Source organism: Hyperolius riggenbachi, chromosome 4 (genome assembly GCF_040937935.1).
Source record: "Hyperolius riggenbachi isolate aHypRig1 chromosome 4, aHypRig1.pri, whole genome shotgun sequence".
In the NCBI taxonomy this organism is placed as follows: domain Eukaryota; kingdom Metazoa; phylum Chordata; class Amphibia; order Anura; family Hyperoliidae; genus Hyperolius; species Hyperolius riggenbachi.
The window spans coordinates 294,457,690-294,485,602 of record NC_090649.1 but is presented as its reverse complement, the minus strand read 5'-3'; the positions used below and the strand labels follow the sequence as shown (position 1 = coordinate 294,485,602).

At 45.0% G+C, this 27,913-nt stretch overlaps 2 protein-coding genes across 5 annotated transcripts in view; one reads left to right on the top strand and one right to left on the bottom strand.

The window, feature by feature from the left end:
- The window catches only part of TRMT11 (tRNA methyltransferase 11 homolog), a 254,699-nt gene extending 254,053 nt beyond the window's left edge, over positions 1-646 (bottom strand). For 3 of the 4 annotated variants that reach the window (XM_068231475.1, XM_068231474.1, XM_068231476.1), the window contains exon 1: positions 517-646. In XM_068231475.1, the coding sequence (XP_068087576.1) occupies positions 517-600 (84 nt within the window). In that variant the 5' untranslated portion in view covers positions 601-646. The remainder of the gene's footprint in view (positions 1-516) is intronic. The other variant, XM_068231473.1, reaches the window with a different exon arrangement.
- HINT3 (histidine triad nucleotide binding protein 3) lies at positions 172-27,388 on the top strand. Its single transcript, XM_068231480.1, has 5 exons — positions 172-830; positions 14,221-14,335; positions 17,478-17,547; positions 24,611-24,737; positions 27,182-27,388. Exons 1-5 carry the CDS (start codon positions 732-734, stop codon positions 27,227-27,229), a joined length of 459 nt encoding a protein of 152 aa, XP_068087581.1. The 5' UTR covers positions 172-731; the 3' UTR covers positions 27,230-27,388.
- Positions 27,389-27,913: the final 525 nt, after the last annotated feature.

Sequence of the window (27,913 nt, the reverse complement as noted above, 5' to 3'; positions counted from 1 at the left end):
GCGCCCTGCACAGGTGCAGGACTCTATTGCGGACGGGAACGCAAAGAAAAATATGTGTGGCCAGACCATTTAGCGAAAACGAAACAAACTGGCAGCAGGGTACCGCGGGGGCTCTGTGAGTGGCTGCGAGGGCACAGGACGGCTGCAGGGGGCTGGTAGAAGCCCCAGGAAAGTAAAACTGATTTTTTTTTGTGCTCATGTGAATAAGCTGCACCAGAGCTTCGATCACCAAATCTGCATGTGCTAATGTTCAAGCATAAAGAAAGAAAAGCATGAAATACACGTTGTACAACAGCTCCACAGATCAAATAAACCCAATTTGAAATGCTGAGACATTTAATGCAATGGAACAAGCCATAAGGAAGGTGTCTGGCCACTGGTGACACGCTGGAGCATCGCTACAAGCCTCCAGCCTCAGCATTCCCAGCTACCCTCCTTACTACAAGTACTGGGCAGCTTCCCAGGGTCCATTAGGCTTGGGGTTTATTGTCAGTGCGCTGTGGGTCAGGCTCCTACCGGATGTCGGAACTCGCAGTTCTCCTGAGCCAGCAGCAGCAGATATCTCTTCAAGGCAGCACCGTTCTTACAGGACAGCGCCATCTTTCCTGCTGGAGAGTGACGTCACGGCGAGTGTAGGAAGTCAGCCTTGGTCGGGATGGGCGGAGACCTGCGAGTCAAGGCGGGGTGACAGCATTGTTGTAGTACCATTACCAGTCACTCACCGGGACAGCATGTCTGACAGCGACAATCCAACGGGCTATGACAGCAAGTGTATATTCTGCAAGATCTCCAACAACCCGGAGAACGATTCCGACCTTCTGCACTGCGATGTGAGTGACTTGTGTGTGACCTTTGCCGACCGATATGTGTGTGCCCACCGATATGTATGTGCTCTGTAGTGACCGATATATGCGTGCCCTGTGCCCACTATGTGTGTGCCCTGTGGTGACTGATATGTGTGTGCCCTGTGCCCACCTATATGTTTGTGCCCTGTGCTCACCGATATGTGTATGTCTTGTGCCCACCGATATGTGTGTGCCCTGTGCCCACCGATATGTGTGTGCCCTGTGCCCACCGATATGTGTGTGCCCTGTGCCCACCGATATGTGTGTGCTCTGTGCCCACCAATATGTGTGTGCCCTGTGCCCACCGGTATGATGTGTGTGCCCTGTGCCCACCGATATGTGTGTGCCCTGTGCTCACCGATATGTGTGTGCCCTGTGCCCACCGATATGTGTGTGCCCTGTGCCCACCGATATGTGTATGCTCTGTGTTGACCAATATGTGTGTGCTCTGTGGTGACTGGTGACTGATATGTGTGTGCCCTGTGCCCACCAATATGTGTGTGCTCTGTGGTGACCAATATGTGTGTGCTCTGTGGTGACCAATATGTATGTGCTCTGTGGTGACCAATATGTATGTGCTCTGTGGTGACCAATATGTGTGTGCTCTGTGGTGACCAATATGTGTGTGCTCTGTGGTGACTAATATGTGTGTGCTCTGTGGTGACTAATATGTGTGTGCTCTGTGGTGACTAATATGTGTGTGCTCTGTGGTGACTAATATGTGTGTGCTCTGTGGTGACTAATATGTGTGTGCTCTGTGGTGACTAATATGTGTGTGCCCTGTGCCCACTGATGTGTGTGCCCTGTGCCCACCGATATGTGTGTACCCTGTGCCCACCGATATGTGTGTGCCCTGTGCCCACCGGTATGATGTGTGTGCCCTGTGCCCACCGATATGTGTGTGCCCTGTGCTCACCGATATGTGTGTGCCCTGTGCCCACCAATATGTGTGTGCCCTGTGCCCACCGATATGTGTGTGCTCTGTGTTGACCAATATGTGTGTGCTCTGTGGTGACTGGTAACTGATATGTGTGTGCCCTGTGCCTACCGATATGTGTGTGCTCTGTGTTGACCAATATGTGTGTGCTCTGTGGTGACTGGTGACTGATATGTGTGTGCCCTGTGCCCACCAATATGTGTGTGCTCTGTGGTGACCAATATGTGTGTGCTCTGTGGTGACCAATATGTGTGTGCTCTGTGGTGACTAATATGTGTGTGCTCTGTGGTGACTAATATGTGTGTGCTCTGTGGTGACTAATATGTGTGTGCTCTGTGGTGACTAATATGTGTGTGCTCTGTGGTGACTAATATGTGTGTGCTCTGTGGTGACTAATATGTGTGTGCTCTGTGGTGACTAATATGTGTGTGCTCTGTGGTGACTAATATGTGTGTGCTCTGTTGTGACTGATATGTGTGTGCCATGTGGTGACCGATATGTGTGTCCCCTGTGGCGACTGATATGTGTGTGCCATGTGGTGACCGATATGTGTGTCCGCTGTGGTGACCGATATGTGTGTCCCCTGTGGCGACTGATATGTGTGTGCCATGTGGTGACCGATATGTGTGTCCCCTGTGGTGACCGATATGTGTGTCCCCTGTGGTGACCGATATGTGTGTCCCCTGTGGTGACCGATATGTGTGTCCCATGTGGTGACCGATATGTGTGTCCCCTGTGGTGACCGATATGTGTGTGCTCTGTGGTGACCGATATGTGTGAGTGCTCTGTGGCGACCGATATGTGTGTGCACTGTGGTGACTGATATATGTGTGTGCCCTGTGCCCACCGATATGTTTGTGCTCTGTGGTGACCAATATGTGTGTGCTCTGTGGTGACTGATATGTGTGTGCTCTGTGGTGACCGATATGTGTGTGCTCTGTGGTGACCGATATGTGTGTGCTCTGTGGTGACCGATATGTGTGTGCTCTGTGGCGACTGATATGTGTGTGCCCTGTGGCGACTGATATGTGTGTGCCCTGTGGCGACTGATATGTGTGTGCCCTGTGGCGACTGATATGTGTGTGCCCTGTGGTGACTGATATGTGTGTGCCCTGTGGTGACTGATATGTGTGTGCCCTGTGCCCACCGATATGTGTGTGCTCTGTGGTGACCAATATGTGTGTGCTCTGTAGTGACTGGTGACTGATATGTGTGTGCTCTGTGTTGACCAATATGTGTGTGTCCTGTGCCCACTAATATGTGTGTGCCATGTGGTGACCGATATGTGTGTCCCCTGTGGTGACCGATATGTGTGTCCCCTGTGGTGACCGATATGTGTGTGTGCTCTGTGGCGAACAATGTGTGTGCCCTGTGGTGACCGATGTGTGTGTGCTCTGTGGCGACCGATGTGTGTGCTCTGTGGTGACTAATATGTGTGTGCCCTGTGCCCACCGATATGTGTGTGCCCTGTGCCCACCGATATGTGTGTGCCCTGTGCCCACCGGTATGATGTGTGTGCCCTGTGCCCACCGATATGTGTGTGCCCTGTGCTCACCGATATGTGTGTGCCCTGTGCCCACCAATATGTGTGTGCCCTGTGCCCACCGATATGTGTGTGCTCTGTGTTGACCAATATGTGTGTGCTCTGTGGTGACTGGTAACTGATATGTGTGTGCCCTGTGCCTACCAATATGTGTGTGCTCTGTGTTGACCAATATGTGTGTGCTCTGTGGTGACTGGTAACTGATATGTGTGTGCCCTGTGCCTACCGATATGTGTGTGCTCTGTGTTGACCAATATGTGTGTGCTCTGTGGTGACTGGTGACTGATATGTGTGTGCCCTGTGCCCACCAATATGTGTGTGCTCTGTGGTGACCAATATGTGTGTGCTCTGTGGTGACCAATATGTGTGTGCTCTGTGGTGACTAATATGTGTGTGCTCTGTGGTGACTAATATGTGTGTGCTCTGTGGTGACTAATATGTGTGTGCTCTGTGGTGACTAATATGTGTGTGCTCTGTGGTGACTAATATGTGTGTGCTCTGTTGTGACTGATATGTGTGTGCCATGTGGTGACCGATATGTGTGTCCCCTGTGGCGACTGATATGTGTGTGCCATGTGGTGACCGATATGTGTGTCCGCTGTGGTGACCGATATGTGTGTCCCCTGTGGCGACTGATATGTGTGTGCCATGTGGTGACCGATATGTGTGTCCCCTGTGGTGACCGATATGTGTGTCCCCTGTGGTGACCGATATGTGTGTCCCCTGTGGTGACCGATATGTGTGTCCCCTGTGGTGACCGATATGTGTGTCCCCTGTGGTGACCGATATGTGTGTCCCCTGTGGTGACCGATATGTGTGTGCTCTGTGGTGACCGATATGTGTGAGTGCTCTGTGGCGACCGATATGTGTGTGCACTGTGGTGACTGATATATGTGTGTGCCCTGTGCCCACCGATATGTTTGTGCTCTGTGGTGACCAATATGTGTGTGCTCTGTGGTGACTGATATGTGTGTGCTCTGTGGTGACCGATATGTGTGTGCTCTGTGGTGACCGATATGTGTGTGCTCTGTGGTGACCGATATGTGTGTGCTCTGTGGTGACCGATATGTGTGTGCTCTGTGGTGACCGATATGTGTGTGCTCTGTGGCGACTGATATGTGTGTGCCCTGTGGCGACTGATATGTGTGTGCCCTGTGGTGACTGATATGTGTGTGCCCTGTGCCCACCGATATGTGTGTGCTCTGTGGTGACCAATATGTGTGTGCTCTGTAGTGACTGGTGACTGATATGTGTGTGCTCTGTGTTGACCAATATGTGTGTGTCCTGTGCCCACTGATATGTGTGTGCCATGTGGTGACCGATATGTGTGTCCCCTGTGATGACCGATATGTGTGTCCCCTGTGGTGACCGATATGTGTGTGTGCTCTGTGGCGAACAATGTGTGTGCCCTGTGGTGACCGATGTGTGTGTGCTCTGTGGCGACCGATGTGTGTGCCCTGTGGTGACTGATATGTGTGTGCCCTGTGCCCACCGATATGTGTGTGCTCTGTGTTTACCAATATGTGTGTGCTCTGTGGTGACTGATATGTGTGTGCTCTGTGGTGACCAATATGTTTGTGCCCTGTGGTGACTGATATGTGTGTGCCCTGTGCCCACCGATATGTGTGTGCTCTGTGGTGACCAATATGTGTGTGCTGTGGTGACTGATATATGTTTGCCCTGTGGTGACTGATATGTGTGTGCCCTGTGCCCACCGATATGTGTGTGCCCTGTGTCGACCGATATGTGGGTGTGACCTGTGCCCACCAATGTGTGTGTGTGTCCTGTGTCAACTGATACGTGACCTGTGCAAACTGAAATGTTTGTGACCTGTGCTGACTGATGTGTGTGTCCTGTGCATGGAGCAGGCAGGTTACTGGCAGCACAGGAGGCTCTACTGACTGCACTGTGCTTGTTCTATACTGCACTCATCTGTCAACCTAGGGTAGTAGTGACAACCCCTAAAGCCTGGTACACACTTTCAATTATGATTGACCAATTTTACCACCTCCATGTAGTATGAGGTTCAACAGATTATGAATACTATGAGCAGATTGTGTAGGCAAACCTTCATACTATATGGAGGTGGCAAAATTGGTCAGTAATTGGCCAATTATAATTGAAAGTGTGTACCAGGCTTTAGTTCTGAGAAAAATAATGATGAAATATCAATTTTGATTGTTTTCTAAAACAAAAGACACTGATGTTTTCCATTAGTGTATGTTGTGTTTTGGGAAGTAGAGAGTTGGGTTAGAAGTTTTTTGAGGTTTTTATTGGCACTAGTGAATGGGAGCAGCTGACAGGCGGTGCATTTACCACCTTCAGTTGCCTGAGGAAAAAGGGCCTTACCTAGGTATAGAGAAGCCTCTGGATAGTCAAGATGCTTCCCATGTCCTACTCGCCACTGAACATATTTGACAAGAGCTTGTCAGATATGTTCTTGAGGACCCGCTCCCCGCCATGTATTAGCACCCTAGGGTCTTTCAGGAACAGCCTTATCAGTCCGCCGACAGTGCGTACACACGCACTACAGTCTGCTAACAAACCCGTCCAGCGGGAGGTGCCGACGGACCCGTCGTTGGCTGCTGTCGTGCGTGTGTACGCACCTTAATACTTTTAGCCATAGACCCCGAAGAAAACCTGCAGCAGATCAGCCATTTCTGATATTATTGTCAGATCTAGCAAGATTAGCTGCAAGCTTGTTTCTGGTGTTATTCAAAATTTACTGCAGCTAAATAGATCAGCTGGGCTGCCAGGCATCTTGTATGGTTTAAATGGAAAAAATATGGCAGTCTGCATATTCTTCTCACTTCAGTTGTCCTTTAAAACTCATCAGTTTTTCAGGGTACCGGTACATTGTGAAAAGTCACATATCAGCAGATTTAGGGCCCGTTCACACTACACGCGTTTCCAGCCGCGTTTTGGAAACGCGTGCGGGTGGCCCGACACGCACGACATCAGACAGTGCATAGAGTGCACTGTCTGATGTTCACACTGCATGCGTTCCGGACCTGTGCGGTCCGGGAACGCATGCTGCACGCAGATTTTACAAAAACGCACGGCTGTCCCATTCACTTTTCAGTGATGGGATCAGCCATGCAACGCATACGAACGCGGATGGCGTGCGTTCGTACGCGTTGCGTTCTGCATGCGTGGCCGTCCGCGTTTTGCAGTCTGAACGGGCCCTTAAGTTAATTTGGGACAACTTTAAACTTTTTTTTTTTTGCTCGCTCGGGGGCAGAAAATGTATTTTACTAATAAGATGTCAAAGAGTGTTGAAAATCTATTTTGTATATAAGATGAGCTGAGGTGCATGTGTGCTTTGCAACATATATTTTTTTTTTTTTTATTCTTTTATTTTTTTTCAGACTGAAGTAGCCACACCTGCTCACTGCCCTTTTTGGGATTACTTCTCAAACAGCCATGCATTTTGAATGGTAAATAAGGACTAGCACAAAAGGATATATGGCCACTTATAAAGCAGTTCCTTTCCACATTGAGAAATCAGGCATTGATGCTTAGTTACATACTAGTACTGAAGCCTGTTAGATAACAGGCATTAGGGAACTCTGTTTTCCTCTGTAGCGAGACCCTTGCATGCACCTGCAGTTCCCCCACACACACCCGTCTGTGGTCACAACAGCCGTATGCATGCATACTCGGCTGACATTGAGGCAGATACCCAGGGAATTCATTAGGTAGGATACATAACTTTCCAGTTGAGGAAGAATCGGGCACCCTACACCAAAGTTGAGAAAATTCTGATGGAGGTCTAAAGAAAACCGATGACGTTGGGCTGTATTGCTGCATCTGAATTTGCTACCCTTACGGTTGTATGGGTATGCTCACATTATCTTAACCGAGCTGAAATGTAATAGTTGATCTCCTGAATCGTGATTGCGGTTTCAGGAAATCACAGTTGCTACTGTAAGAACCTTTAGAATCAGAAAGATTCTGGTCAGAATCAGAAACAAGGTTTTTCGACAAGCACAAATGGGTCATGCCCAGAATTGGGTTTGGGACAGAAAGACAGCTCAGGATAGGAAGACCACAATCGTAGGACAATTGATGAGTAGAGCAACTGTGACAACAAGCAAAAACCACAACTAAAGCAGCCATAAAAACTATAACGACCATAAACAGTAGTTATTGACTATACAGTAATAATAATTGCAATTTGGAGTACCTATCAAATGGTATTTTTTGTATGAAATAACAGAATTGTGTCTGTTTGGTCTACTGGCGAGGTAAGTCCACCACTACCGCCTCCTTTTAAACAGTTTTAACACTGTTTTATCCTATTTTGCCATTCCTTAAGTCTATGATCATCTCAACAGTTTTGACCGTGTTGAGGACCAGCCTGTTTTCATTGCACCATAGGCAAATGCTGTCGACCTGTTGACAATAGGCCTGCTCATCATTTTTTGGTTACAAGACCAACGATGGTGGTGTCATCAGCAAACTTGATGACCTTGACCGAGTCTGCTGTGGATCTGCAGTTATTGATGTTGAGGGAAAACAGATTGGGGACAGGATGCTACCTTGTGGGGCACCTGTGTTGGTAGACCTTGGTTGAGAGGAGATCTTACCCAACTTGACGACTTGGGATCTGTTGGTCAGGAAGTCCGTGATCCAATGTCGTAAGGTTGTGTGGACCTCAAGTGCCACCAGGTTGTTCTGAAGGATGTGAGGGCAGATTGTATTGAACGTCGAACTGAATTGCAGTAGGAGGATTCTGGCGTACGAGTCAGGGTTATCCAGGTTATCACTGATGAGCTCTAGGCAGATGTTGACTGAGTCATCAGTGGACCTGTTTACTCTGTACGCGAACTGGGATGGATCCAGTCGGGGCATTGTGGTGCCACCAGACAGACGCCTGTCTGAGACAAGCCTTAGTACAAGTGGAGTAAATGACGGCTACAGTTCAGAAAATAGCTTCACACAGACTAAGAACGAGACAAGTGGTAATCATGTACCTGGTGTCATTGCTCGGTCTAACTGCATCAAAACCAAATATATGGGATTCCTCACCCCCTAGTAATGGGTGTAGATATTTGTATGCTTGGTGTGCAGGACTATTATCTTTTATTAACATACCAAATTAAAAATGTTCTCTGCACAGAAACCTTGCATTCCTTGCTATACCATAATTTGAAGGTGTTGATTCATCTTCAGTGCTCGGCCTTCTTTATGGTCCAACTCTCACAACCATACATTACTACTGGAATAACCATGGCTTTGACTTTATTGCTGGCAAAGTGACATCTCGGCTTTTTATTATATTGTTCAAGTTTATCTTTTAATACCAATTCTGCATTTTGTATATTGGTGTGTACCAATGACTATTATTTTGTACCCCATGTTTGTTTCTTACGTTGTACAGCGCCAGGGAATATGTGGAGCTTTATTAATCAATATTTGGACTAGTGAAAAAGGAATGATCTTGGGCTATTTGTATATCAGTGTTTTGCAATAAGCATTCTGTAACAGCGGGGATTAAAGTGACCAAAGATCAAAACATCGAAAGAATCAATACTTACCCAGGGCTTTCTCCAGCCCCAATAAGCACGTGTGAGTCCCTGGCCATCCTCCCGCAGTCTGACCTTCAAATGCGATCAGCCCCGGTAACTGGCTCCTGGTCTACTGGGCATACGCAGGAGGTCCGCACATGTGCAGAAGACCCAGACTGCACCCGACTGAGACTGTTACCGGAGCTGATAGCGACTGAAAGGCAGACTGCGGGAGGATGGCCAGGGACTCACACGTGCTTATGTGGCTGGAGGCAGCCCTGGGTAAGTATCAATTAATTAGATGTTTTGATCTCTGGTACACTTTAAGAAAAAAAAATGCCCCAGGTAAGTTAAAATCTATATTTTTTTTTTTTTACTTATAGGGAAGGTCCGAGCTTAAAAACAAACAAAGCAAAACCAAGATCTACTTACCTGGGGCTTCATTCAGCCCCTGGCAGCCTATCTGTCCTTCACCGCAGCTCCGCTCCCAGCCGGTGGCCCGGGTACCCCTCCGTTGCAGGTACTGACCTTGCCAGCTCGGCATCTTCTGATTGTGCGGCCGCACCGCTTTTGATCGTTCTCACGTGGTCTAGAGCGCTCTGCGCAGGAGCAGTACAGATGCTGCAGGCACAGAAGATGCCGACATCTGCAACGGAGTGGCCTCCGGGCCAGCTGCGAGGGACAGATAGGCTGACGGGCTGGAGGAAGCCCCAGGTAAGTGATCTTGTTTTTTCTTTTCAGCTCGGATCTTCCCTTTAAGGTTAGGTTTACACAAACAGCTGGCAGGTTCATTGCCTGTTTCCTTGTGTGTGGCTTTGCACGCTTGTGCCCTGTTCACAGGCCTCTCCTGGTAAGCCACCTTCACTCACTGGTGTTGCCGCGGTGTTTCTTTACCTCAGGTAGTTCTCAACTTTCACAGTGTACTATCGGTGTGTTCGCCTCTTTACACTTTGTCCTATTCTGGGGCTCCCCCATTGGTGCGGTGCACCAGTCTTCTCTCACCACCAATTCTTCCATTTCTCTTTTCAGCACTTTTCTACACTTTCAACACCCGTGCATATTTCATGCAGGGTGCATACGCACATTATTGCAGCCCCCAGTGGGCGTCACTTACCTCATCACATCTCCATGCTATCCAGGGTCTGGAGGACTGTATATTTATATGCTCATATTTATTGATATGGTGATTGTTTTAATCATGCTTATTATTGGGCCATACACATTTGTGCTATTGTTTTTAATCTTGATATGGATATAATAAAGGCTCAGTTACATTATTAATACTGTTGTGGTGCGGTTTATTGGGGGCCAGTCCTTTGCTCTTGTCCAGTGATTTATATGTGTGTGTACAGCATTCGTACTTTGGCTGTATGCGTTGTACACTGTCCCTTCACAATCACCCACCAGACATAGAATGTAACTGTTTTAGTGACGTTTTAAATGCTTACAGTTGTTAACAGTCTGGCAGCTGCTGACTCCTGCCACCCACTGGACTGTCTCATTGGGTTCCATGTAAAGACATCAGTAGACATTTGATCATTAAATGCTGGATGGCTTGTTCAACTGCCCATGATGGAAGATCTACTGTAGAGTGTGAACGTGTCCTCAGATGGAAACTGTAGAGTGTGAACAGTGTGGGTTGGATGTTCCTGTCCAAATTCTGTCATTATTCCTTTGTACTTCTTGCTGTACAAGAACCTCCTTGCTTTACCCTCTCCATGGAGCAGAAACTGCTGCTCGTCCTGGGGCCATACAATGCATCTGTATAGCGCTCATTCTTAAACTGATACACAGAATGATTGTTTGTCTGTAGTTTAGGCCTAAACCTGATATTTCTTTCCCCAAAATAGTTTTACTACAGTAGAATCTCATTATAGCAAACTCTGATATAGTAAATCTCTGGATATAGTAAACTCAGTCCTCAGGTCCCAGCAAATGTGTCAGTATAAATATACAATGTATGACCAATTCTGATATAAGAAATTCTGATATAGTAAGCTACTTTTCCTGGTCCCTTGGAGTTTACTATAAAGGAATTCTACTGTATATATTCTATATGTGCTTCACCAAAGTAAAGCACAGTTTGCATAATATCTACTTTATGCCATATGTGCTTCTTGTTTTCATATCTTTAGCGAGTTCCCGGTTATTTTTCTCTGCTATGCTTTGTCAGAGTACAGCCACAGGAGGAGTTGTGGGGCAGTCAGTGGAAATGCTGAAAGGGAAAAGGGAAATATTTTACGTCAGAAATCATCAAGATTTGTCTGTCAGCTTCAGAAACCACAAGACATTAGTCTGACTGGAGGCTTCTTAACAATATATGCAGCGCTGAGAACAACTCGCCCACATATTTCCAATATTTAGTAACATTAGATATTGCTTAGAAAGGTATGTCTAAAGTCCCCATTACATGTAATGCAGTACAGTGCATCGTGATAACGTATTGCTGCATGGATTTTTGTCCAATTCCACCACCTTATTCCTTAATATTCTCTCCCCTCCTACACACACACACACACACACACACACACACACACACACACACACACACACGCGCGCGATAGCCCGAACCTCCAATTTTAGGTTTGCGAACCTCCACAAACGTTCGCGAACTTGCAAACTTTGGTGAACCGCAATAGACTTCAATGGGGAGGTGAACTTTGAAAACTAGAAACATTTATGCTGGCCACAATAGTGATGGAAAAGATGTTTCAGGGGTCTAACATCTGAGTTTTTGCATGGATGAGTGGGATAGATGTCAAAAGTCCCGGGGAAAAATCTTGATTTGACGCAAAGCATCGTTTTGAGGGCAGAATTCACATTGCATGCTAAATTGGAGGCCTAAAGTGCTTTAAAACATCTTGCATGTGTATACATCCATCAGGGAGTGTAATTAGAGTACTGCTTCACAATGACACACCAAACTCACTGTGTAACGCACTGCAAACAGCTGTTTGTGTTGTGATGGCCGTGGTGGACTGGTGCGCACCATGGCGGGAGTGCAGGCGATAGCGGTTTTCAAGCCCATATGGTCGCCAGGCTGAGGGAGCTCAATGACAGAACAACAGTGATTGTCCAGCTGATCGAATTTAGTCTGTCCACAATGCAGCAATGACCTTATTATGTTTGGTGTGCCACCCCCCGAGACACTCATATAGCTGTCGGTCATTGCTTCATTGTGATACGCAAGCCCCTTCACCGCGGCAAGGATAGCGATCACGAAGAGGAATTGACACATGTACATGCCTTTTGTTTTGTTGTTGCAGCCACAGTGCAGCCAGAAAAATTAGGCAGGCATGTACACGCACCCAAAAAATTATTATAGCGGCCACTGCTGGCAGCGGCCTTAAAAATTCAGAAATCCGCCTGGTGTCCTGGTGGACCCTTTTGGTGGTGGCGGAGAAGGCAGTCAAGCGGCCTGCAGGCAGAGATACTGTGTGGGGACCGACTTAGTCTTGGGGCAGGCAGTCACACGGCATGCAGGCAGAGATGCTGTGTGTGGGGACTGACTTAGTCTTCGGGCAGGCCTGAGCGTGCTTTGCAGACCAGGCATCCGTGGTCAGATGGACCCTTGACCCAAAGCGGTGTGCCAGAAATGTCACCACTTGCCTTTCAACATCACGGTACAGTTTAGGTATCGCCTTTTTCGAGAAAAAATTGCGGCCTGGTATCTTCCACTGCGGTGTGTGGCTTTGCTTTTGTGTGCTGCTTTTCCTCAGGTGGTCATCCCATTGCAGTTTGTGCTTTGTAATCATGTGCCTTCGTGAGGTATTTGCCCTACGCAGGTCTTGGTCTTTCCACGGCTCAATTTTCGGGGGCAGAGAGTACAGATGATCTGAGGCAGACACACAAAAAAATTTCCACACCGCTGAGCCCTGGGGTGATGGCACTTTGGTGGTGGTGGCCGACTAAGTGTTAAGTGGGGTGCCAGAATCAGAGCAGGAGGAGGAATATATGTCACGCTTCCGTGCAGAAGCTGAGAAAGATGAGGTGTTCTTTGTTAAATAGTCAACTACATCCTGACAATATTGGGGGTTGGTGGCACGTGCCTTCTTCTGAACACTGTACTTTGGTCAAGAGCTGCATGAAATCACGACAGCGCGACCTCGAACAGACCTGACAGGTGGCCTGCCTCTGGCTCTACCTTTTTGTTTTGTCCATATTGGGGGGGTGAAGTAGAAGGTATGAACTGACTTGACTAATACAATGTACGGTTACACAGGTGCAGTGAACAGGAATGCAGTGACTGCTGGTACAACAATGTGCAGTTACACAGGTGCAGTGAACAGGTTGCAGTGAGTGGTATTACAAATGTGCAGCTGCCTGTCACACACACACACAGGTACCCTGAACAGGTGCATTGACTGGTGATATTAACAATGCGTATAGGTAGGTAGGTGCACTGAACAGTGAACAGGTGGTATTAACAATGCGGTATAGGTAGGTAGGTGCACTGAACAGTGAACAGGTGCAGTGATTGGGATTACAAATGTGCAGCTGCCTGTCACACACACAGGTAGTCACTGAATGTGCTGGGCCTGGCAATGGCACAGTAGGAATTAAGGTGCCAAAGGCCAGCTGCGACTGACTGACAGGGCTGTATATAATACAAGCGGGCCACACACACACACACAAAAAAAAAAAAAATAGATCACAAGAAAAACATTAGCTCTCAAAAGAGCTGTTGAGGGGTGCTTTTTCTTTTTTTTAGCAATAAGAATCAGCAAGGAGCAAGCTAACAAGCCTACAAGAGCCTAACTAAGCTTTCCCTTCTCTAATTACTGCAGGCACACGAGTGAGTCCAATGCCTGACGCTGCCTGCCTTTTATAAGGGGGGGGGGCTCTGGGAGGGAGTGTAGCCTGATTGGCTACAATGTGCCTGCTGACTGTGATGTAGAGGGTCAAAGTTGACCCTAATGATGCACTATGGGGGCGAACTGAACTTCCGCAAAAGTTCGTGGTTCTCCGCGATTGCGAACTACGGAAGGTCGCCGGAACCCGTTCAGGCCATCTCTAACACACACACACACACACACACACACACACACACACACACACACACACACACACACTTGCCTTGAAAAAAAAAAACCTTACCTCTGTGTGTCTTCACCTTCAGGGCGAGTGACTCAACCACCCTGCCAAACAGCCTAAACGCTTGCTGTAGATTGCTGTGCACACACTCAGCTCCTCGTCTACATCTCAAGTACCTTCATTTCACTCTTGAGATTGGTTACCATTGGCCACATGGGTTGAAAAGCAAAAGAACTAGGTCCAGTTTATTAGGTAAAATTATCATCTTTGATTATGCTGTGTATTGTTTCTTCTATCCTTTGTTATGTAGATATTACATGCTGTAATAATGCATGCAATTATTGCTTACAGGAGGATCTGGCCTGCTTTAAAGATATAAGGCCTGGAGCACCACATCATTATCTAGTGGTACCCAAGAAGCACGTAGGTAACTGTAAAACCTTAACCAGTGAAGATGTACAGCTAGGTAAGTTGCCAAAAAATAGCATACAAGTGATTAACATTACATCTCCTCTTTTCATTGCCATTGCATGCTCCATGACAGTATACAGTTTCATGGTAGTCCTACTTATTATTATTATTATTATTTTTATTATTATTATTTAGTATTTATATAGCGCCGACATATTACGCAGCGCTGTACAGTGTATATATATATATATATCTTGTCACTAACTGTCCCTCAAAGGAGCTCACAATCTAATCCCTACCATTGCCATATATCTATATTATGTAGTGTAAGTACTGTAGTCTAGGGCCAATTTTTAGGGGGAGCCAATTAACTTATCTGTATGTTTTTGGAATGTGGGAGGAAACCGGAGTGCCCGGAGGAAACCCACGCAGACACGGAGAGAACATACAAACTCTTTGCAGATAGTGCCCTGGCTGGGATTCAAACCAGGGACCCAGCGCTGCAAGGCGAGAGAGCTAACCACTACGCCACCGTGCTTCCCAGCAGCGGTTCAAAAGCTTTTGCTTAAAAAATGTTTACCCTCCACCTCATTTATTATCATTGCTTTTTTTTTTTTTTTAGAGGTATCTAAATTATATCTTGTCTTATGGTTTCGTGGCCCTTGTTGTTGCGGCCATCTTTCTAGTGGGCAAAGAGGAAAGCCGCATCCCATGCCCCCCTCCTCTCTGCCCTAAGCTTAACCTGAAGTGTGAGGTATATGGAGGCTTCTATACACACACACACACACACACACACACACACACACACACACACACACACACACACACACACACACACACACACACACACACACACACACACACACACACACACACACACACACACACACACACACACACACACACACACACACACACACACACACACACACACACACACACACACACTCTTACTCACCCACTCACTCTGCAACGAGGGATATATGCAAGGGGCTGGAGGAAGCCCACCTTAAATTGCCTGACATTTCCTTTAGTTTCCTTTAATACCACACAAATAATTAAATGTGTCCATGTTTTTATTGAACACACCATTCACAGTGCAGGTGGAAAAGGTATGTGGTCCTTTGGATTTAATAACTGGTTGAACTTCCTTTGGCAGCAATAACTTCAACCAAACGTTTCCTGTAGTTGCAGATCAGACATGCACAACGGTCAAAAGTAATTTTTGACCATTGCTCTTTACAGAACTGTTTCAGTTCAGCAATATTCTCGGGATGTCTGGTGTAAATCGCTTTCTTGAGGTAATGCCACAGCATCTCAATCGGGTTGAGGTCAGGACTCTGACTGGGCCTTTCCGGCAGCCACCGGAGAGCTGCTTAGAGGGCTCACTTTCCTTGCGCAGATTAGCCGCGACTGGAGGAAGTTACGGGACCCAGTACTGGAGCTGTTGGCTATGAAGGACGGTGGCGAGGGAGCGATCTGTGCGCATGGGGCTGGAGGAAGCCCCAGATATGTATAAAACTTTTTTTTCCTCGTCTCTGGTTTCCTTTAAGTGCTGTAATAAACAAGATAAATAGCTGTGTACAATAGTTCATATTTACAGTAGTGCATATTATTATTTTTAAACTAGAATAGGCAAAAATTGAGAAATAGTATTTTTTTCCCTTTTTTTTAAAATCCTCTTGGGCATAACCAAGATGTCAGGACTGCTCTAGTCCATAATATGAATACAACCTCTAGATGTGAAGTGGTTAGCGATGGCAACGTCCAGGTTATTATAGAAATTGAAAAGCTTCCACATGCAGATGGTTTAGCAAAGAAAACCCAGATCAGAAGTTGCTGTCCGAACTCCTGCCCCTATCCTATCACTACCCACAGGAAGTAGTCAGGGACGAGCTAGGAGGGGACACCAGCCAGGCTTTCCCTGTGAGCCGACCTTCCACCTCCAAGTAATGGCATAGTACTATATCCACCTTTTTATTAACAATAAAAATCCTTGTGAAATGAACTTAGAGCCTTAAATCCTGCAAGTTGTTAGGTGGGGCCTTCATGGATGGGAGATGTTTTTCCAGCACGTTCCACGCATAAACACTTAGGGCTCGTTTCCACTAGTGCGGTGCGAATCACCGGGATTCCACCGCTGACGAAATCGCATGCGGATGCGATTCCGCGTGCGTTTTTTGCCGCGATTTCGCATGCGATTTCGCATAGGCAGGGTATATGCGAATTTAACCATGTCACTGCCTGGTTCAATTTACATTAGTTTTCATGCGAATTCGCACGCGAAATTGCGGCAAAAAACACATGCGCGTTTTCCCTATTAAATACATAGCCTGCGAATCGCCTGCATTCCTCACGCAGGCGAATTCTGCAGGCTCTACCGTGCAGAAAAATCCTGCACAGAAAAACGCAGGAAAAAACTGACAAGTGGAAACAGGGCCATCCACTTGTATTGGTTATGCGAATCCGCATGCAGAGTACGCATGCGGATTCGCTCTAGTGGAAACGGGCCCTTACACCTCACATGATCCAGGGGTGTCCAAACTTTTTAGGCAAAGGGCCATATCGACATTGCTAGGGGACCAAACTAGCGAAATTAAACCCAATTTTTGCTGATTGCCGTTAGGTACACTATTCCTGTGACATTTTGTCAAATAAAATATTTCCACTGGAAATAACCCAAATAATGTTTGCAGTTAGCACAGTGGCAGCTACTAATCAGTGGTTGTTACTGCTGCTGGTCTATTGGTGGCTGCTTATAAGTGGCTTCTACTGCTACGGTAGTGGCTGATAACCTACAGACGAGCAGGGTGGGGGAGGAGGAGTGGAGCAGCAACACAAGGTGGCCCTTGCATGTGGCACTGCAGCTATGGCCTATGGGCCGCATAGAATTAATTGTAGAGAGGCCACTAGAAAAGGCTCAGTGAGCCGCGTTTGATCCCCGGGCCAGACTTTGGACATGCCTGATCTAACAGAAAACCTGAAAAGCTATGAAGTGTGAACCCACTGAATGCTTTGTTGTGCTTCTCTAGGTTAAACACACCCCTCTAATAATCTAATATATTATAAACAAATGTAATATGATTTTGTGTGTGTGTGTGTATATATATATATATATATATATATATATATATATATATATATCAAAAAAATAAGTTTTGTATGATTAAGTATCTTTCCCTGTGTCTGTCTTCTAGTTAAGACTATGGTTGAAGTTGGAAAGAATGTCCTACAGAAAAATAACGTCACAGACTTGGAAGATGTAAGGTAATTCCTTTTACATAAATTTGCTGAATCTGTGAAGCCAAAGCAGATGAATTGTTTTAAAACAAGTATTTGTAAAGCAAAGAGGCGCTGACTGCAACTCAGGTTGATAAAATTAGTGAAAATGAAGAACCCCTGACACTTACAGGTTCTGAATGTGCAGACATGCCCACCTATGATGTCATTCTCTGGCCTCTGTGCAGTTGGCTAGGGCGCCTTCCCCAATTGCATCCTTGTTGGGAGAGGTGGTGTCAGCTTGGCCACACCTCTCCCAGTAGGTTGTGCTGTATGGGCGATCTGGTAAGTGAGCTCTGTGGCAGTCACATGTGGCTGCTGTTTACATCTACATACAGGTGTATTAGACTGTTGCACTGTCTGTGGGTGTGTGTCCAAGTACGGGGCGAGGTCACCACTTTAATAAATCTAGTTAGGAAGGACGTAAAAGTACAATAGCAGTAACCAAGATGTATGCACGGCACTGAATTATGCCATTGTAGTTAGTACACTTCTGGGTTATATTATACAAGTGTACTATAATGCCAGAATTGCATGCTGCCTATATATTATTGTTTTAATGCACCCCCGAAATGAAAGGCTCATGGAAGCATATATATTTCCTTTTAAGCAATTCAAATTGCCAGGTTGTCTTGCTGATCCACTGCCTCTAGTACGTTTAGCCATAGACCCTGCACAAGCATGATTCTTTTTGTAGCCTGACTAGATTAGCTGTATGCTTGTTTCACAGGTGTGTGATTTAGACACTACTGCAACCAAAGGCTTTGGTCACATAATGAGAAGACTGGAATCTTCGGAGATAATCCTTGATGCTTGGAAAAATTGAGAGCAAATTAAGATGAGGATGACAGAGGCTAAGATGGATAGACAGCATATGTGAAGCTACTGTATGAACATGCCTATGCAACAGCTGAAAGAGGCATTGACTGACACAGACATCTGGCGTGCAGAAGTACATATGGTCACAAAGAGTCAGTCAACTGAATGAATGAGGAGGAGGAGCAACCAAAGGGATAAGCAGGACTGCCAGACAACTTGTATTGTTTAAAAGGAAATAAATATGGCAGCCACCATGTGCTTTTCACTTCAGGTGTACTTGAATGAAAGTGCACTGTGCACTTGTCATTTAAAATCAGTAATTGGTACAATCCACAGAATAGATGAATGGGTGGCACAGCCACTAAAATATTATTTCCCTGGGAGACAAGATTGTAATATTCAAATTAGAGGAGTCTGTGGAATCCTAAACTGAGGCGTTGGAGTCGGAAGATTTTTGTACCGACTCTACAGTCCTGAGTTCCATAGCTGAATATTCACTCTTTTAGACAGAGAAAGAAGAAAAGCATCACAGCCTAGCTATTTGTGTGCTTGGCACTGTACATACAGTGGTTTGCAAAAGTATTTGGCCCCCTTGAAGTTTTCCACATTTTGTCACATTACTGCCACAAACATGAATCAATTTTATTGGAATTCCATGTGAAAGACCAATACAAAGTGGTGTACACGTGAGAAGTGAAACGAAAATCATACATGATTCCAAACTTTTTTTTTTACAAATATATAACTACAAAGTGGGGTGTGCGTAATTATTCAGCCCCCTGAGTCAATACTTTGTAGAATCACCTTTTGCTGCAATTACAGCTGCCAATCTTTTAGGGTATGTCTCTACCAGCTTTGCACATCTAGAGACTGAAATCCTTGCCCATTCTTCTTTGCAAAACAGCTCCAGCTCAGTCAGATTAGATGGACAGTGTTTGTGAACAGCAGTTTTCAGAACTTGCTACAGATTCTCAATTGGATTTATATCTGGACTTTGACTGGGCCATTCTAACACATGGATATGTTTTGTTTTAAACCATTCCATTGCTGCCATGGCTTTATGTTTAGGGTCGTTGTCCTGCTGGAAGGTGAATCTCCGCCCCAGTCTCAAGTCTTTTGCAGAATCCAAGAGGTTTTCTTCCAAGATTGCCCTGTATTTGGCTCCATCCATCTTCCCATCAATGCTGACCAGCTTCCCTGAGCTTGCTGAACAGAAGCACCCCCAGAGCATGATGCTGCCACCACCATATTTGACAGTGGGGATGGTGTGTTCAGAGTGATGAGCAGTGTTAGTTTTCCGCCAAACATAGCGTTTTGCATTTTGGCTAAAAAGTTCCATTTTGGTCTCATCTGACCAGAGCACTTTCTTCCACGTTTGCTGTGTCCCCTACATGGCTTGTGGCAAACTGCAAACAGGACTTCTTATGCTTTTCTGTTAACAATGCCTTTTTCCATTAACCTCCAGGACAGGTCCACCACGAGAACGACAGGCTCCTCCCAGGAACATGAAACGTCCAGATAGAGTACTCTATAAATCTTTGTCCAACCCCTTGATCCTCAGTTGACGTTTCCTGTTCCAGGGAACAAGGAGTGCTCTTGTCGCTCGCCGGTCCTTCAGACCAGGTGTGTTTGGGACCCGGTTGGCGGCGGATGGTGGACCTGCCTAGAGAGGTATTGGGGTCTGGTGGGGAGAAAGCGATGGTTACCTTCTCCCATGGCTGTCCTGGCTGCCCGAGTTGCGGTGGATCCGGAGGACACGCGTGGCGTCCATGATTCCCCTGGAGCGGAGGCTAATGGCGCGCAGGAAGTGACGTGGATAGTCATGCGGGCCTCCAGAGGGTAGGCAGCTGATTGCCCTCAATGGCGGCGTACGCGTGACGTACTTCCGCCCTTACGCAGCGTCACTTCCGGGCGCGTGGGGAAGAGACGCCGGAAGCCTGCATGGTTCGGCAGTTCGTGTGCTGAACGGAGCGGGATGGACGCTAAGCAGGAGCCAGGAAAGGTAAGCGTGGCGGAGGCTTGGTGACCTATATGGTATGAGCTGTACGCCCTATGCCGCGTCTGTACTGAGGTCTGTTATTAATTTTGAGACTATGCAGTATAACATAACAGCCTGCTTAGCGTCTGATCTGAGGTCTGTATAACTATGCATAGAATAGAATGCTGGTGCAGATTATTCAGGGAGATATAAGGAGATGTGTATATATATGGTTGGATATTAATGCCTCATAGATATATATGGGTATATATGTGTAAATCATTAGTGTATGGGCAGCATAACAGTTATATGATTGGCCTTTATGATATACTCCCTGGACGACTATAGGCAAAGAAAATATATATTATAGATATCAGATGGATTATATGTATGTGATATGTCTATACATGTTCCTTCCTTCCTGGTCTCAGGGTTGCTATCACTCTTGATATTTGTGCACCAGGGTGTTTTCCCTTTTGTTTGAGAAAGAGGGATGACATTAATTTTGTTGTTTGATTATGTTATAGGGCCCGGAGTCTACTAAGCCGACAAAGCCAAGAAGGCGGTGCCCGCTCTGTGGTGCAAAGATGGCCCATAATTATAATGTGCAGTTTTTCCAACCTTGTTTAGTAAAGCTAATACAGGGACAATCAGGGGGTTTAAAGGAAGAATTAATGTCAGCTATTAAAAGGGAAATGGCTGACACAATTAAATCATTAAAGAAAGTATTTGCCTCTGCTATCCCCCCAGCAGCAAAGGCAGTAATTCCAGGTACGAGTACGACCATGCCGGCCGTGGAGATACCAAATGCTGAGTCTCAGCCTATTAAACATAAAAGTGAAAAGAGAAATATTGTATCTTCCTCTGAGGAAGAAGATATGGAGGGTGAAGAGGAAGATAATGATGAATCAGACTCTTCTACTAAAAATATGGACAGCCAGACTAAGATTAAGAAGATATCCAGGTTTAGATTCCGGCTGATGAGACTTAGCAGCTTATCTTGGCTATTAATAAAACTTTAGATACTGAATCCAAGAAGTCGGAAGAGGTATCTATGCATGATAGGTTATATCAGGGAAGGAAGCCAAAAGAATCTTTGACTTTCCCTATACACAGATCTACAAAGAATACCATATTAAGTCAGTGGAAATACCCGGACAGAAAGTTGTTTATGTCAAAGGGATTTATGAAAAGGTTTCAGTTTACAGAGGAAGATGTTAAGACTTGGGATTGATGTCCTAAACTTGATACAGCATTCTCACAGGTTAATAAAGACAACGAATTAGCTTTTGAGGATCTGTGGTATGTGAAAGATCCACAAGATAAGAAAGTAGAATCTGCCCTTAGAGGCCTGAACAGCAGCAGGTGCAAATTTTAGACCAGCAGCAGCTACAACATGTGTAGCAAGAGTTCTATCCCTATAGGTTAAAAAAGTAGAAGAAAAAGTGGATAAGGGAGCTTCTAAGGAAAAAGATTCTAGAATCATTAGAAGTAGTTTCCAAAGCCACAGACTATATAACTGACGCAGCAGCCGGGAACATCAGAGTAAACGCAAATTGGCAAGGGGGTACAAGGTCAAGGAAGCTGATGGACCTGGCCATGGACATATTAACAATAGCAGAGAAAAACTTCCTTTCATTGTCAGCAATACATCTGAAGAGGTCATTGAACACGATGGCAGACTTTCTGAGCAGACACAGAATGTCAAAAACACAAATGGAGATATCAAAGAGGATGTTCAGAAAATTTACCAAGCAGTGGGGTCGGCCGCGTTTAGACATGTTTGCAAACAAGGAAGACACAGAGTGCAGGAGGTTTTACTCCTTGAATCCAAACGAGGTATGGTAAATAGGAAAGTTCCTAGTTGGGATTTATCCTTAGTTTTGAAGGTATTGAAAAGAGAGCCCTTTGAACGCGTACATGTGAATTTGGCGCTGGTAGACTTGGGCGCAGGATCCAGCTGTTATATGGCTGGTCCTGCTTCTGCACAAGTCCGGGGCGTTTTAATTACTATTCCCCCTCCAGGCCGCCATGGATAGTGGGGGAATGAAATAATTCGGCTTCCAGCGATTGCTGGAGGCCGAATTATTGTGTTTTTTAAGCAACTTCGGCTCCGTCTTCTGACGGAGCCGACCTTCCTCACTGAGCGCCGCTATAGACTGATTCCCATTACAGTCTATGGCGGCGCTGACTGCGCCCAAAGTTAGCAGCGCTGAAAAGCACTGCTCCGCTTTGAACCCATATCAGAAATTCCCTTCAGACTCCTAACAAGGAAGATTGTATTTCTCATAACTATTACCTCGGCTAGACGGGTGAGTGAGTTAGAGGCCCTATGTTGCGACGAACCTTTTTGTATAAAGGATGAAGTAATACTGAAGACCTGTGATGATTTTCTGCCTAAAGTAGCTACAAATTTTCATAGATCTCAAGACATTGTATTACCGTCATTTGAAGAAGAGCCGGGGTTAGATGTCAGAAGAGGTCTTATATGCTATTTAGAGAGGGGTAGCGGAGTTTAGGAGTTCTAGAGCCTTGCTAGTCAACACTTCAGGTGCTACAAGATGCGGAAAGATGTCAAAAATATCTATAGCTAAATGGGTAAAACTATGCATAGAGGAAGCCTATAGGATTACAGGAAATACTGTGTTAGATACAGTTAGAGCCCATTCAGCCAGAGCAGCAGCCACTTCATGGGCTTACAGAGCGGGTGCTACGCCAGAAGAAATCTGCAGAGCGGCTACATGTTTAAGTCTAAGCACCTTCTCTAGACACTACAGAATCAACCTGATGTCTGCAAGGCAGCAATCATTTAGAAGGAAAATCCTGCAGGCAGTCAGCCCACCCAAAATTGGTAAGATTCTTGCTCATCTTCTCGTGGTGGACCTGTCCTGGAGGTTAATGGAAAAACCAATGTTAGTTACCTGGTAACATCCTTTTTAGTAACCTCCAGGACAGGTCCGTAACCCACCCAAGTAAAGGATTTATATGTGTATATAAGTACAGGAAAAGTATATGTATATGCAGTATGAATATTAAAACCCCTTTGTTTTTAGGAACAGTACTTGGAATTGACTGAGGATCAAGGGGTTGGACAAAGATTTATAGAGTACTCTATCTGGACGTTTCCTGTTCCTGGGAGGAGCCTGTCGTTCTCGTGGTGGACCTGTCCTGGAGGTTACTAAAAAGGATGTTACCAGGTAACTAACATTGGTTTCTTCTTGCCACTCTTCCATAAAGGCCAACTTTGTGCAGTGCACGACTAATAGTTGTCCTATGGACAGATTCCCCCACCTGAGCTGTAGATCTCTGCAGCTCGTCCAGAGTCACCATGGGCCTGCATTTCTGATCAGCGCTCTCCTTGTTCGGCCTGTGAGTTTAGGTGGACGGCCTTGTCTTGGTAGGTTTACAGTTGTGCCATACTCCTTCCTTTTCTGAATGATCGCTTGAACAGTGCTCCGTGGGATGTTCAAGGCTTTGGAAATCTTTTTGTAGCCTAAGCCTGCTTTAAATGTCTCAATAACTTTATCCCTGATCTGTCTTGTGTGTTCTTTGGACTTCATGATGTTGTTGCTCCCAATATTCTCTTAGACAACCTCTGAGGCGCTCCCAGAGCAGCTGTATTTGTACTGACATTAGATTACACACAGGTGCACTCTATTTAGTGATTAGCACTCATCAGGCAATGTCTATGGGCAACTGACTGCACTCATGCCAAAGGGGTCTGAATAATTACGCACACACCACTTTGCAGTTATTTATTTGTAAAAAATGTTTGGAATCATGTATGATTTTCGTTCCACTTCTCACGTGTACACCACTTTGTATTGGTCTTTCCCGTGGAATTCCAATAAAATTCATTTATGTTTGTGGCAGTAATATGACAAAATGTGTAAAACTTCAAGGGGGCCGAATACTTTTGCAAACCACTGTACACATGTCTATCTCATCATGTCACATGTCACTAAAGGTTCCCTTTAAAGGCTTGTTCAAGCCATTTATTTGTGATGTGCATTTTCCTAATCCTAATTTATAGATGCTCCTGTATCTTGTACATTAACATATCTTTGAAGAAATGTGTATTTGTGTGTGCTTTGGACTAGCACTTTTAGAAGGAAAGCTCTAGGTATACAGGAGGTTAAATCTAACTAATGCTGGACAGTAGGTTCAGTAATGTGGTTTCCATTAGAGAGCCTGATGTTTCCACATAACAGCCCTGCATTGATTTTTTTCCCCTCTCTTTGCTTCCCATGTCAGGTTGGGATTCCATTGGCCTCCATTTTGTTCTATATCCCATTTACATCTGCACATTCTGGCTCCAGCCAGCCAACTGGGATTTTTTTCCAGAATGATTTACAGGCTGAATTCGTATTGGTTTATTACGGTAAGTGCTGCATGTTGTAGAGCAGTGTTGGAGCAAATGATGTAATCAGCAAAGTACTCTTCAGAGCCAATTATAGTAATAATATTGTTATAGCTATAGTTCCCAGACATCATTATACTACACTCTTACAACCATCATCATCTAATTGTACAAGAAGCCTCCTTATGTGTTTGGACTTGCCAGCTTTTGTGTGTAAAATACTATACATGTTCTTCCTTAGTCACAGATTTCATTATCAGACTTATTCAAGGAATGTGTTCAAAGTGCACTTACCCTGTAACACTCGTGTTTTATGCAATAGTACTTCAAGCTTATAATGGCTTTCTGCACTGTGCTGAGTGCAATAATTAAGAACACACAGGCAAATATCATGTTGTAGCTGCTGTTGCTACGTTTTGATTGCACATTCTATTGCCTTCTTGACTGCTCCAGAAATTTGGGCTCTCTCCCAGTATGTTCACACTATTGAAGCCTCATTACTTATGTTTCCAGAGAGAAATCTGGGCGAATTTTTGTTCTTCCCAAAAGTCTTCTCCAGCCAAACCCCTATTACACTACAGAAATGGGAAACGCACACACCAACTACAGTAATTTTAAATAAACAGAGACTGCAACACTGCAAATGACCCAGCTGAAATCAGATGCTGATGGTGGTGAATGAGTTAAATCTAAACTAGTACTGAGTAGAAAATGGGCTGTAGAATGTAATATTTATTTCCCGGTCAGACATGGTGGTATAGCAATGGGTGTAGGATGGGTTCAGCCTCTCCTGTCCAGACGTACGCCATTGCAGCCTCTAAAGGAGGTCTATAGATGGTGGGGAGTGTAACTTTTGTGCTGGCTATTCCCTCCTTCCTTGTTCCGCGGTGTACCAAGATGGCTCTGGGTGTTGTCACCACACAAGGGTGGTAACATTACTGGGATATTCACACTTATTTACCCTTACTGGGAGGATTTTAAATTCATTATGCCAATCTTTAACACTCACTCCAGATCCACCAGCACTGAATCCTTAAAGGGGCACTACAGTGAAAAACTGTAAAATTTAAAATATGTGCAAACATATATAAATAAGTAAAAAAAAATCCAGAGTAAAATGAGCCATAAATTACTTTTTTTCCTAAGTTGCTGTCACTTACAGTAGGTAGTAGAAATCTGACAGAAGTGACAGGTTTTGGACTAGTCCATCTCTTTTATAGGGGATTCTCAGGGATATATTTATTTTCAAAAGCACTTAGTGAATAGCAGTTGCTCTGTCCAACTGCCAAAAAACTGTGTAGCGAGCAGGGAAGCTGCTGTTGTTTAAATCCTTTTCAGGGAATATCTTTATAAAGAATAAAAGCCTTGCTGAGAATCCCCTATGAAGAGATGGGCTAATCCAAAACCTGTCACTTCTGTCAGATCTCTACTGCCTACTGTAAGTGACAGCAACATAGGAGAGAAGTAATTTATGGCTCATTTTACTCTGGAAGAATCGTACTTTTTATTTGTATATGTTTGCATACATTTTAAATTTTACAGTTTTTCGCTGTAGTGCCCCTTTAAAGGACAACTGTAGTGAGAGGGATATGGAGGCTGCATATTTATTTCCTTTAAAGCAATACTAATTTCCTGCCCGTCCTGCTGATCCTCTGCCTCTAATAATTTTAGCCATAGACCCTGAACAAGCATGCAGATCAAATGTTTCTGACATCATTGTCAGATCTGACAAAATTAGCTGCATGCTTGTTTCTACTGCAGCCAAATGGATCAGCAGGGCTGCCAGGCAACTGGTAAAGTTTAAAAGGAAATGAAAATGGCAGCCTCCATATGCCTCTCACTTCAGTTGTCCTGTAAGTACCAGTTCACTGACCCTTGCTCTAGCAGCGTAGGACTTGTTTCCTCACTATAGCTGAAAATAACTAGATTTTTTGATTTTCAGTTGCTCTGGGACATATTCTAAATGGCAATGTACTCTGCTAGAGTGCTGCTGCAGGGGGTCTAATGAACCCATAAAGCAGACCTGAACTCAGAATTTCCTCTCTGCTCTAAAAGATAAGCAACAGCATAATAACCTTTTAAATAAAACATTTCTTTGTTACAGCTGATACAAATCCTGCAGTACATCTGCAGTGTCCCTACTTCCTGTTTCATGGAAGCAGACATAGGGTTAATATCCTGTGTTTACAAATTAGCCATTCTGCTGAGGCAGCTGAGAGTTCAAATTACAGTTGTGATAAGTCACAAATGAGAGGGAATTAAACAGGCTAAACTCTAGATGCATACAGGGTGCATTTATCTCTGTTTTCCTTCTGTCCTGTGCAAGAGTACAGATCCACTTAGGTAGCATATACTGTATGCGGGAGAGCCCTAAGGGCAGTATCAGTGCCAGTGCACACACATCCTAGAGCACCCACCTGCTTTCAGTGTAATGTGATTGCTATTTCTGCTGTTTGCTTCCCTAGGCTGACCAACTTATTGAGCGTCTAGAAGCAAGCAGAACACCAAGCTGAAACCCTGCCTGATAGTCTCGGTTCTCATTCCAGAAGATTGGATCCAGCTGTGCCAATCCAAAAACCAAGATAACCCTACTAAATATTATACTGCTAGAGAATGGAATGCGGTTATTCTTTGATGGTGAAGTTTTGAGACATTAATAATTTACAACATTGCTCCATGTTCCTAGTATTCCTTTTACTGTAGAGCCATGCAAGAAGTAGAATGTATGTTTTCAGATCTGAGGTCTATTGTATGTTATTTATTTTATAGAGCATATGTCTATTCTGTATATTAGTTTTGTTATAGAATCCTGTATATGTAACCATTTCTGATAAATCAGGATGTACAGTACTAATTTATAATATACCCTCGGCCTGTACACACAATAGTTATCTCCTGAAACTTGTTACATGATTGCTTTGGGTGAGGAAGTGAAAATGACTGCAGGACAGGCACTGCCTCTTCCCTACAGCCTGTTCTGTTGTATGGAAAGAGGAGACATTTGTTGTTTTGCTATTATACTGATGTTCATTTGTCCCTGGTTGTCCCTGTTTGTTTCTGGCTTTGAAAAGCTAGCATATGTATGCAGCTTTAACATCAGCAATGTTAAAGACCTAAATTAATTTACTGAATGCTAAAAGTGATGTACAAACCTGGATTTCATTTTTTTTTTATTATTATTATTTGTTGTTTGATGG

Bases quoted from the DNA above. Each gene is read 5' to 3' on its own strand.
- HINT3 (XM_068231480.1), top strand. From the start codon at position 732: ATGTCTGACAGCGACAATCCAACGGGCTATGACAGCAAGTGTATATTC. The intron at 831-14,220 runs GTGAGTGACTTG...TATTGCTTACAG, and splicing joins CCGACCTTCTGCACTGCGAT to GAGGATCTGGCCTGCTTTAA. The intron at 17,548-24,610 runs GTAATTCCTTTT...TTCCCATGTCAG, and splicing joins ACAGACTTGGAAGATGTAAG to GTTGGGATTCCATTGGCCTC.